General features: G+C 36.1%; 1 protein-coding gene across 1 annotated transcript; it reads right to left on the bottom strand.

Moving 5' to 3' along the window:
* Nucleotides 1-11,057: 11,057 nt before the first annotated feature.
* On the bottom strand, nt 11,058-11,807 carry LOC102663591 (uncharacterized). The gene has a single exon (XM_006596693.1). It carries the CDS (start codon nt 11,805-11,807, stop codon nt 11,058-11,060), a length of 750 nt encoding a protein of 249 aa, XP_006596756.1.
* Between the last annotated feature and the right edge of the window lie 471 nt (nt 11,808-12,278).

The raw sequence follows: 12,278 nt of genomic DNA, 5'->3' as shown, positions 1-12,278 counted from the left end.
CATGCAAATCACACAAATCACTATGAATAAGGTCTAAGACTTTAGTCTCACTTTTAACATCCTTAAAAGGTTTCCTAGTGATCTTGGTCAACAAGCAAGTTTTTCATTTTTCAATGTTCATATCAAAAGGAGGAATCATACTTGTTTTTGACATATCTTTTAATCTTTTGTAATGAACATGTCCTAATCTAGCATGCGAAATTTCTGATTTTGTCATACTAGTTATAGAACTACACGAGACCATACAAACAGATTCATGAACAAAAGGAACATCAATGTTTAATTTAAACATTCCATTACAACGATAACCAAATCCAACAAACGAACCATGTCTTGACAAGATGTACTTGTCACTTTCAAGTACTTGCTTGAAACCATAATTATTTAAAACCATACCAGACAATAAGTTCTTACGAATACCAGGTACAAATAAGACATTATCCAAATACAAACTTTTTTCGGAAGTAAAAACTAAATTCACACAACCTAATCCTAGGATTGGTTCAGTTGCAACATTGCCCATCTTCACAATAGAGCCATCATCGATTGGTCTAAATTCCTTAAAGCAACGACGATCTTTGCACACATGGCTTGTTGCTCCCGAATCAAACCACCAAGCAACGTCATCATCCTGCACATAGAATGCATCAGATATTAGTGATACATAATTTGAATTCGTATTCGAATTAAAATTATTCACTACAATCTAACCTTGTTGCTTTTCAGGATCATTAGACCCACTTGGACCAGCCTTGTTCTTTCCTTTGAACACCCGACAATCCCTCTTTAAATGACCAGGTTTCCCACACTTCCAACATGACAATTTTGTCTGTTTGTTTGGACCTTTGTTCTTATTTCCTTGAAATTTTCGTTTGTTACCTTTAGAATTGTAATTTTGCTTAACTGTTCCACTTTCCTCTACCATATTAACGGAAAAGGAACCTGCTACGGTTTTATCATTGACTTTGTCAATTTCCTGAGCCCTCAGCGACTCCTCAATCATGAAATGACTACCAAGTTGAACCAGAGTCAACTCTTCCTTCTTATGTTTCAAGGTATGCTTGAAGTCTTTCCAAGAAGAAGGCAGTTTATCAATTATAGATGAAACTGCAATGGATTCATCCATTTTCAAATCATGTTGAGTAAACTGACCCAGAATCCGCAGCAGTTCATTATATTGTTCCATAACAGGCCTCGAATCAATCATTTTGTAATTAAAGAAATTACTAACTATGAATTTGTTACTTGAGGCATCTTCTGCCATATACTTGGATTCAAGAGAGTCCCATAATTCCTTAGCAGACTCAACATTTTGATAAATATCAAAGAGAGAGTCAGACATACCGTTCAGAATGTGTCCACGACAAATGTAATCGTCGTTCTCTCATTTTGAACGCTTCCTTGTTTGATCCAGAGTTTCGTCTTCCATATACACCGGCATCGGTGTACTCAACACATACACCACATTCAATGTTGTCAAGAGAAAGTGCATCTTCTTCTGCCATCTTCTGAAATCCTGCCCTTCAAACTTGTCCAACTTCGCAAACTTGCTTGTCATCTTCGAACTATCGTTCGTCATCTCGAAAGATTTGATTCAATCTTTTGTTGGTTAATTTGAAAATCGAGATGATACTGGATAAATCTGAAGTCGTGTATAACACTTTCAGATTGAATCAAATTTCGGGGTTCAACCAAAATTGTTCAATCGGATAAAATCAGAAGATTATAATTCAAGAGTTTTGTTTTGGTCTTGTATGTTTTGTCACACGTTATGCTTTCTGAACCAGAATGATTATTTATTATCAAAGAAAAGGTGGTTTTTGGCGGTTGATGGAAGTTATTTCTTTTTAAAAATTGCCGTTGATGGAAGTTTTAGTAACTTCCATGTAACTTCCAACCGTTGATGGAAGTTTTAGTAACTTCCATGTAACTTCCAAAATTTGCCTAAACCGAACATCTCGTTATTACATTAAAACAAGCGTGCACTCTTATTTTAACATAATAAAGAGATCAATTACACTAAAATGTCCAACAACCACCACCATCTTCGCCTCCACCACCACCACCTGCTCAGAACTGACAATGACATTCCTCATTATTACTATCTTTCAACCCATATTTTTTTTCTTATTACAAAAAAGAGAGAAGTAAGTATTTTAAGTGTAAAGAGTTATCTCTATTAAATAAAAATGGTTTGGAGTACATCAATGTGTTATTTCTTTAGTTATTTGTTAATTACATACTATTCACTCTCCGGATACTACTTGTTTGTGTGGATGCGAAATGTACTGGCAAATGCATTGAGTCGTCAAGTAAATAATTAAAATGGTGTGAACCGAGTATCGAACTCAGGGACCTAGTTTATTTGGTAAAGGTTTGTTCAATAAGTAGGCATTTGCAAACAGAAATCATGATTTTGAATGAAAGTAAAAGTATGTTCTATTCTAATTACTAGACAATAAACGAGAGCAAGTAAGTGTGAAAACATATATTTAAAGGCGTTGGGTCCTCCTATTGAGTAAGTTGATGCAATTAAAGATGTTTCTCTAATTAAAGATGTTCTTGTGTTCTATACTGAAGGCTTAAGTACTAAACACCGATGTCTTGTGAGTTTAGCCTAATTCTAATTAAACTTCGTTTGCAGATGTCTATTGTTGAACTTAGCATAATTGAACAACATTATAATCACAACATACTAAAAACATACACAAATGGGTGATCAGGCCACAAGCATGCAATAATAAAGCCCTGATAGAAGCAATGAACACATAAAACAACCTTAATTAGATACTGAACGAATTTACATCAAATACTCAGCAAGAATCCCCAACTGAGGATTTAGCCTTCCATAGCAAGGAAGCTCCTTTTACAATGAAGAAGAGGAATCAAGAGAAATTATTTGCTTACAAAGGACTCTAGGGACCTTGCAATCACTTAAAAACTCACAAATCTCTCTCAAAGGTCAAAACTTGGCTCCTTGCTATGTTCTGTGCGTATCTTTTTGTCTCTTATCGCTCTCTTCATAGTCTATTCAGACCTCCCTCCTTCTGTGCAAATCAGGCTTAAAAAGGGCTTTTTGACCTCGATGTCGCACTTAGCGCTACTTTTGCGCTTAGCGCGAGTAAGTAAATTTTGGCTTAGCGCCAATCTCATGCTAAGCCTGGAAGACGACAAACAACTCGCTAAGTGAGCTTAAGACGCGTTGACCGCGTGATGACATAGCAGATTCCTTTCCAAATTCCTTGCACTCGCTAAGCGTGCGGATGTCTCGCTTAGCGGATGATACTCGCTAAGCGTATTGAACTCGCTTAGTGAGACATCAACTTTGACACTTCTTCAAAATAGCTTCTTTTTGCCTGAAATTGAAGAGAATTTGACATTAATTCCATGCACAAGGTTTCTATTGAGCAGGAATAAGAACAAAGCAAAATTTATTTACAATCCTACAAAAAGAAACCATAAATTGGGGGAAATATATACATTTTCTAAAAGTTTTCTACACAAAATTTAGTTGTATAAGACGACTAACAAACTATCCCAAATTTACAATTTTTCCTGTCCTCAAGCAAAGAAAGAACATTTCACTTGTCCTCAAGTGACAAACTCACAGTGGTTATACAAAAATAGTGTTTGTTCCAAAGAATTCAATCACATGAAATGAATGACATAAAATGCTTCAATCAAGAGCTTCTCACAAAACATGCAGCTTTCAAAGATATTAATATGAGCATTAAAATACACAACTGAAATAAGCTAGTGAAAATGACAGGTCTCAAGGAAGGATCATGAACCAAAGCCTCACCGGTCACTATTTTCCACTCAAGCACAAGTGTTTAGGCTTATTCAACAATCAACAACCAACATAAGTCTCAATCTTTGCACTTCATCTCATATCATATAGTCAAGAACACACAAACTGAATCCGAAGGACTTTACTAGGCTTGTAATGAGGCTGGGCTACAGCAAATCATGGTTTTTCTAGGATGCTAAAGCTTAGGTTCTAGGAGAGCATTCATCCTTAGATTAACCCTTTCTACTATTATTCCCAACTTCTATTACATTCCTTTAGGTACTTAGCTTTTCTTTTTCTCATTTAACAACACACACATTTTATTTAAGATACTTACAAACAAATTTATTTATTTAATTTGTTTTTTGAACTTATTACTTACTGTGTGTGCTATTATTTCCTTACCATTGAAAGCTTTCACCCAGTGAACTCCCCCAAATTTGGGACAAATTTGCTTTGAACCATAATATCATTTTATGAATGATGCTCTCCTACAACCTAAGACAAGGTAGAAGGAGATAAACTATACAGGCTCAATAAAAAAAAATGTTACATAATGGAGGTTATTTTGCGGAGGTTTTAAAAACCTTCTTAATTTATTAAAAACTACAATTTTTTGTGCTTAATTTGGGGAGGTTTATAACTTCTGCTAATTAAATATTATTTTTTTACTCTTTTCTCTTTAAAATAAAATAAATCATGTTTTTTCCCGGCAAAAAAAAATTCCTCTCAAAAAAATCACGAAATCTCAATTTCCCTCTCCAACTCTATGGCTTCCCTCTCTAAACTGTAACATCCCATTTTTTTTTTGTAAATAAATTTATAAAGCTTTTTAGTAAAAATAAATAAATATAGAGCAAATAATAGGATGAGTACCCTAGGTATAAATAGTTATGTTTAAGTCAGGTGTCTCCTCTTTCCCTCATTTTGGTTTTTTCCCTTCTCCTCTCAAAACCCTCTCTTTTTCCCACAGGCCACCAAATCTGTCTCAGAAAAATGACGATCTCAGATTCATTCACCGTTGGATCGTTGTGAAATTTAAACAAAATGTTCACAACCCAATTCCGAGCATTCTCACTGTTGGGAATTTTGATATAATGTCTGAGCTAAGAGAAATACCTTTCGCATCGTAGCCTTTTTTCTTTCCCGTAGAAACCCAAAACGGTCTCAATAAAACTACGATCCCGGTTTCGTTAACCGTTGGATTTTCATGAAATTTTGATATGTGGTTCGTGTTTCAGTTTTTCACACCTTCACCGTTGGGCTTTGTGAGATTATAGGCATGGAAAGAGAAAAAGGAATCTCACCAAGACAGTACAAGCGGAGGCTTCAATCCCTTCTCTGTCTCTCTGACGTTTGGGAACTCTATCGGAGCAATTAGAGAAAAAAATTGGAGGAATCTCAAGAAACCGCTAAAGATGCTGCTATCGCTGGCTGATGACACGTGAGCCCAGGTAAGGAATGAGTTATTCACAATTAGGGATTAGTGAGAACATGTGTAGGGATCCTTAGAGATATCAATTGGAATGTGTTTTGGGGTGTTTTTGTAATTTTCATTTTATCCTTATAATTGTTGTGAAATTATATATGTTTGATGAATCAGTCGATGTCCTAATGAGAAATTGCTGTGAAATTAATGTGTTCTTGCGTTGAGTGTGAACCCTTAGAAAAATTAAACTCTTTTTATTAACGTAAATTATATTTTAAATAATATTATTCAATGACTTATTTTATACAAATTATTATCTTGTTCTAATTAGATTGTTTTAATTATTGAATTGTTTTTATAGCTAATTATATGATTACTATTACAAGTTGTAAACTTGAAATTGCTTTGCATATAGGAACTTTGTAGGAGAAATAAAGAAATTTGAAGCAAGCAAGTTATTCCACACACTGGTGGATCCAAAGCTAATCCTAGAAGAAGAAATGAGTTGGTAATGACACTAAATGTTAACTTTTACTAATTAAAGAAGTTCAATGTTTACTTTTTATTTATCTTAGTTGTTAGAAACTGGGAAACTACCAAGTCATGGACAATTATATATTGAAACTCATAAAAGGAAAGATGGATCATTTGTAAATGAAGCAGCAAAGACTATAATGGTATGTTTTTCTTTAGTAACATTGTTTTCAAGGATTGTGCTTAATCTTAAAACTTTTATATTTCATTTTATTATATGTTTGCAGGAACAAATTGAAGTAGGATTGACTCAAAGCATAGTTGATGAATTTGAAGTTTCTCCTCTTGATGCTGTTGGTATCCTAAAACTTGTTAGTATAATACACAATGTACTCTTAAAACTGTTATACATATGTCTATAGTTTATTAATTTATTCACGCATATTAGTAATGAAATATATTTTGTAATTGATATGTGTGTTTATTAAGTTAATTAATTTACAGTTTTGTAGGTAGATTTTATAGTTAATCAACAATATTAAGGTAGAATTTTATTCATTTTGGCTAGCTCTTAATACTCTTTATCTCAAGTTAGGTCTTTAAGTAAACATACATGACCAAGGTAATAACCATGCATAAGTTTAGAATATTAAAACAATTGTTTAGAATTGATTATTTTTATTGATGGTCATTATGACTTAGTATGTGTGATACACCCTTGTATATAGTATATGTGACTAAGTATTTTTTCTTTTCTTATTTCAGCCAAATGATGCTTCAAGTGTTCCTAATACGCCTTTGAATGCAAGAGGATCTTCTGGTGCTAGCAACCCTTAGCTTGCTTATAATGTATTTTGGATTTAAAGTTTAGTATAAGACTAATATTACTTTGTTATGGATTTTATGTCATCCTTGGATTTACAATAGAAATTTGAATTATAAATCTTTGAACTATATGCTATTATTTTGGTTATTGAAATATAATTTCTACGTCCTCATTATGAGTTTTTTTATTATATTTTTTTATCGATATCATAAGAAAATGAAAAATTGTAATACATGTAGATTATGAAACTAAAATGAGTATACAAAATCATTATATACAAGAAAATAAGGAGAATTAGAAGATCAATTGTAAAACATCTATTGTTAGCATGATTTAAAAAACCCCCCTCCATAGTATAGTTTTAAAACCTCTTTTAATAATTCGCATTTAGCATAGGTTTAAAACCTCTTACAAAAAACCTTCATATTTAGTGTAGGTATAAAAACCTCTTCCAATAAACCTTTACAGTTAGCGTAGGTTTAAAACCTCCTTTAAAAAACCTCCACAGTTAGCGTAGGTTTAAAACCTCTACAAAATATTTTTGATACCAGAGGTTTTAAAAAACCACAGCTAATTACTTGTGGCGAATATAACTGTGGAGGTTTTTGAAAACCTCCGTAATTTATTTTGCGGAGGGTAAAAACCTCCACTAAACGAAAAAATAACCTCTATTATTTAACAAATTTGTTGTAGCGAAGGTTCAATCAAACGATCATATTTTCGGTTCAAAATGGGTGCAAAGGATATGTCACTCATTCACAAGGTATGCTTTTTAGCCAAGTGGCTCATTCAATCAAAACATGGCCTTCTTCCTCTTCAAACTCATGCATTCATTCCATATTCAGAGATTCATGCAAAAACCATTACTCAATGTTAGTCGTTCTCTCACAATTAAAGATCACACTTTCACCGGGTTATGGCTAATGCGTTCCTTCACAATCAACCTGACAATCCAACTAACATTTTCAGTCATGATCCTAATTTCATGTTATTTCTCTTGTAATGACTGCTTTCTCATTCAAGGCATATGATCTACTCACTTCAATTCATACAATTGATCAATTCAAACCAATCACTGAATTTCAAAGCCAAGCATCAAACCACTGGATAATATAAGTGCACTGTTCAATCAAGCTTTATACAAGCTACCAACCAAATAAAAACTATAACTGAACTTTAAAAGCTGAACTAGAATTTAAAAACCGAAACATAAACATAAATCAAACTTATAAAATGTACTAAAAATAGAATAATAATAATAATAATAATAATAATAATAATAATAATAATAATAATAATAATAATAATAATAATAATAAGACTCTTCAAAATGCAGCAAAATAAAAATCTTGATCCTGTCAATGATCTTGTGCATACTCATTTAGGTCCAGTGCTAGTGCAGATGGTGAATCCTAAGAAAGATGCAGGTCTGGCACTGGTACAGATGGCTCAAGCTGAGAAGACATGTCCAGTACTGACGTGGAAGGCTCTGATGGAGGCTGTGGAGTCACCTGTGGGGTAACTGCTACAACATCCTCCTACATAATGACTAGATCAATCTCAAAAGTGAATGACTCAGGTGCAAAAGGCTCTGAGGACTCTGAACTGTCATCCTCCTAATCAGGATAAGGCTCTTGGGCTGCAGAGGCCTCACCCCCTCCCAAAGGAGAAGGCTGGACTCTTGGCCAGGCCACCTTCTGAACAAAATCATTCAGGCTCATCACCGGCCTCTATTGGGTCACATCTTGCAAGCTCTACATGATCAGGAGCTGGCCCTGATACAGGCTCTGTATCATATTCATGATAGGATCTGAGCTCGAAGCGGAGGAAGCTGGAGGAAATAGAGCTGTTAGTGGTTAAGAAAGAGTAGAAGAAGCTGTAGCTGAAGTAGAGGGAGCAGTAGTATCAGAGGAAGCTGAAGTGGATGGGGCCTTCGATCCTCCAGCCCTGGATTTATGGGTCCCTGGAAAAGTGACTGAAGGGTCATCCAGGTTCTAGCAATTCTTCTAAATATAAGCCAAATTGATGGTTGGGCTAAGTAACTCAAAGGTCAGAGAATCTGATGTGACTCATCGGGCCTTGCATAGGGCAGTGATAAGGGTTGGAAAACCTAGCCTCGAGGAGTCATGCTGGGAAATAAGAGAAATATGACCTGAGATTATGTATCTTAAGTTTATATCCATCTTTATGATAAGCCTGTAGGTCAACCTAGCCCTATCCAAAGTAATATAAGAAGTATGGGATGTCGGGGCTAGGTTAGAGAAAGATAAAACACTCCAGGTCTGGGCCAGAGTGGTAAGATTCTTCCTCAAGATCTTCAGAGGCAAGCCATTGGCATTAAGCTCAAATCCCCTCCCAGGGATACATAACCAGGCTGCTAGCTCTTGAGGATTTGGCCTCAACCTACAAAACTTGGAGTAAGAGGGCAAGCTCTCCCCTTGCTCCAAGACCATTGGGGTATGCATGAAGGTGTTGAGGGAGTCAGCATCAAACTTCATCAGGTGCCCTCGAACCCTAACTTGCTTTGGCGATTTGTCCTCAGGGTCATACAAGTTCGCATAGAATTCTTTAACAAATGCTGCATCTATGCTTCCCTCCGAAAAATTAGTGAGCTCCTTATGCCAGTTTCTCCTCTAGAGTTCTCTTCTGAACTCATCAAATTCTGTAATAAATAGCTTCACATTCCTTTTTGGAAGGATCTTCTAGCCAAGCACATTGTCTGCATATCGGTCCTAGGCATCTTGAGATACAAGTCTAAATCTATGATACCTGGCCTGGGACACTGAAGTTGTGGCTTTTCTCTTACAGGAAGCCATTTGTAATACAAAAGAATCACAACACAAGATTAGACAGGAATTTATTCAAATTGAAAAGCAGAAAATAAAATTGGAAATGAGTCTGGGTGCTTAGCGCAACAGATGGGCTTAGCGCACCTTATGAAAATTACTCATAGGCTAAGCGCGACAGCCACACGCTTAACGGGTGAACACAGATTCAATTTCTTTTTGCAGAATAGGCTTAGCGAGCAAACTTGCTAAGCCGAATTCCATAATTTTTCAAAACAAAGACGATATTAGGCTTAGCGCGAGTACTATATTGGACAGCACAGGCTTACCGAGCAGGCTCGCTAAGCCCAATTCCAAGAAATAAGAAAATAGAGAGATAATTGTGCTTAGCGTGACAGGGACACTTAGCGCACAACCAAAACATAAAAAATAAATTCTAAGTGTCTGAGAACACATCACTCACTTAATGCATCGATGCGCTTAGCAAGTTCAAGTAATTTAATTTTACTCAGAAAGGATGAACGCACTTAGCGGGACATGGCCACGCTTATCGAGTTCATCTAGAAATCCAGATATTCAACAAAAACGATGAACTCGCTTAGTGCACAGCCGCGCTTAGCACGCTAATTGTGATTTCCAGAAAAATAGGGGCTTCTCACCCCTTCACTTAGGCCCCTATTAGGCCATCTAACCCTAATCAAAGCAAGCACATTGTAACCAAAATAAAACCTAATTCTAGTCAAACTAACAACTAACCTAACAAAACTAAGCATTAACAAAAATTCAACCTAACATTCACTAAGCTAACTATCCTAAAGTTGAAAACTTAGAAGAAAATAAAGCAAATTGAAAAGCTTACTTGGATTGTGGAAAATGAGTGCAAAGAGGAGTAGAGGTGCAAGCAATGCAGGGAAATAAAAGCACTATGCAGAGGGAATGCAATACATGGAGTGAAATGATCTCAAGAGTAAAATGGTAACTGCCTAAGTCAGTTGCCATTTTATTTTAGCAGTTTCATATGGCTCGCTTAGCGCACAGCCGCGCTTAGCGAGTCAAAATGAAATTTGAGTTTTAAAAGCCCATGCGCTTAGCAAAACTGCTCAATAAGCCCAATTTAAAATTTTAAAATTCTAGAGAAGTTTTCGAGCTTAGTGTGTAGATACGCGCTTAGCATATTCTGCAGCTCTGATTGTTCCTGCAAGTCTCGCTTAGTGGGTCAAGGCCGCGCTTAGCGAATAAAATGCTCCTTAAATGCAGTGGTGGGCCTCGCTCAGTGCATGCGGCTCGCTTAGCGCAATTAAAAAAAAATTAAAATTCAGAGAAAAAATTGGGCTTCGCGAGTCCGTGCGCTTAGCCCAATTCGAAAGAATTAAAATCCAAAAAAGGAATTGGGCTTAGTGCAAAGATTCGTGCTTAGTGGGACCACTACAACCAAAGATCACGGGTCAATGCGCTTAGCGTAGCAACAACTCGCTTAGCACGGAAAGAAGATTCGCTTAGGGCGACATGTGCACTTAGCGAGTGGACTGCTGAAAAATTTTCTAAGTTATTTTTCTGTCCACAACTTCACAAAAACTTATTAACCCTTTTTTCAATACTAAACATGCTGAATTCAAACAATCACAAGCAATCAAACTTAACTAAATGCAAGAAAAATAGAATTAAAAAGGGCTGGGTTACTTCCCAGTAAGCGCTCGTTTAACGTCATTAGCTTGACGCATAGCTCTTTCATGAATCCGGATCAAACTTGGTTCACTCCATCAGAACCTCTTTTTCATACTCCTTCACCTTTAACCAGACGTTTTGGTCCAACAAATGTTTGTCTTCATCAAACAACTCAAAGCTAATCTTTTGGTCTTCAATACCCATTTCTAGCTTCTTTCCTATGTCTACTACATAACTTGCAGTAGCCATAAATGGACGTCCCAAAATTAAGGGAATATCTGCATCTTCCTCTATGTCCATTACCACAAAGTCAGCAGGAAAGATAAGTTGTTTAACTCTGACCAAAACATCTTCTGTCACTCCATAGGGTCTGGTGATGGAGCGATCTGCTAACTGTAAAGTCATCCTAGTTGACATTATCTCTAACTCTCCAAGCCTCTGGCACATGGAAAGCGACATCAAATTAATACTGGCTCCCAAATCAATAAGAGCCTTGCCAACAAAAACTTTATCTACAAAACAAGGTATAGTAAATCTGCCTAGATCCTTATGTTTTGGTGGAAGGATGCATTGAATTACGACACTGCAGTTTCCCTCCACAACTATGGTGTCACTATGGATGTACTTGTTCTTCCGAGTTAGCATATCTTTTAGAAATTTAGCATAAAGCGACATTTGATGTAGAGCTTCTCCGAAGGGCATGGTACTTTTTAGCTTCTTGAAAATATCTAGAAATCTAGCTAGATGTCTTTCATATTCCTTCCTAGAAGGTACCAAGGGATATGGTACTTCTCTCCCTTCAGCTGGAGATGCTTCTTTCTTCCTTTCTCTAGCCATCTCACTCTTGCTCTTTTTCTTCTCTTCTTTCTTTTTTTCTTTTTTGTTTTTTTTTTCATTTTCTTTTTCTTTCTCTCTTTCTTTTTCTTTTTCTTTCTTCTCCTTCTCACTTATTTCTTTTTCACTCACAATTATTGGTATCTCCTTCTACTGATAATCTTTTGCTTCTACTTCTTCCTTAGTCTCACTCAAAGGTTCCACCACTGGGTCAATTGCTGGTTCAGACACCAGCTGTTGTTTTTCTTCACCTATCCTCTTCTCACTTTCATTCATGCTCACCATTTTGCTTCTAGTCATCACAACCTTGCACTCATCCTTTGGATTCTTCTGTGTTGGCTCCAAAGCTGCTTGACGGTCGGTCTACTAGTTGTTTTGCCAATTGTCCCACCTGGACTTCTAGATTCTTGATGGTTGACTCTGTGCTATTTTGATTGGACATGGATACTTGCATGAATTGAGCAATAGTCTCTT

Source organism: Glycine max, chromosome 14, assembly GCF_000004515.6.
Source record: "Glycine max cultivar Williams 82 chromosome 14, Glycine_max_v4.0, whole genome shotgun sequence".
NCBI lineage: Eukaryota > Viridiplantae > Streptophyta > Magnoliopsida > Fabales > Fabaceae > Glycine > Glycine max.
The sequence above is the reverse complement of the archived record's forward strand: the minus strand, read 5'-3'. Positions and strand labels throughout refer to the sequence as shown.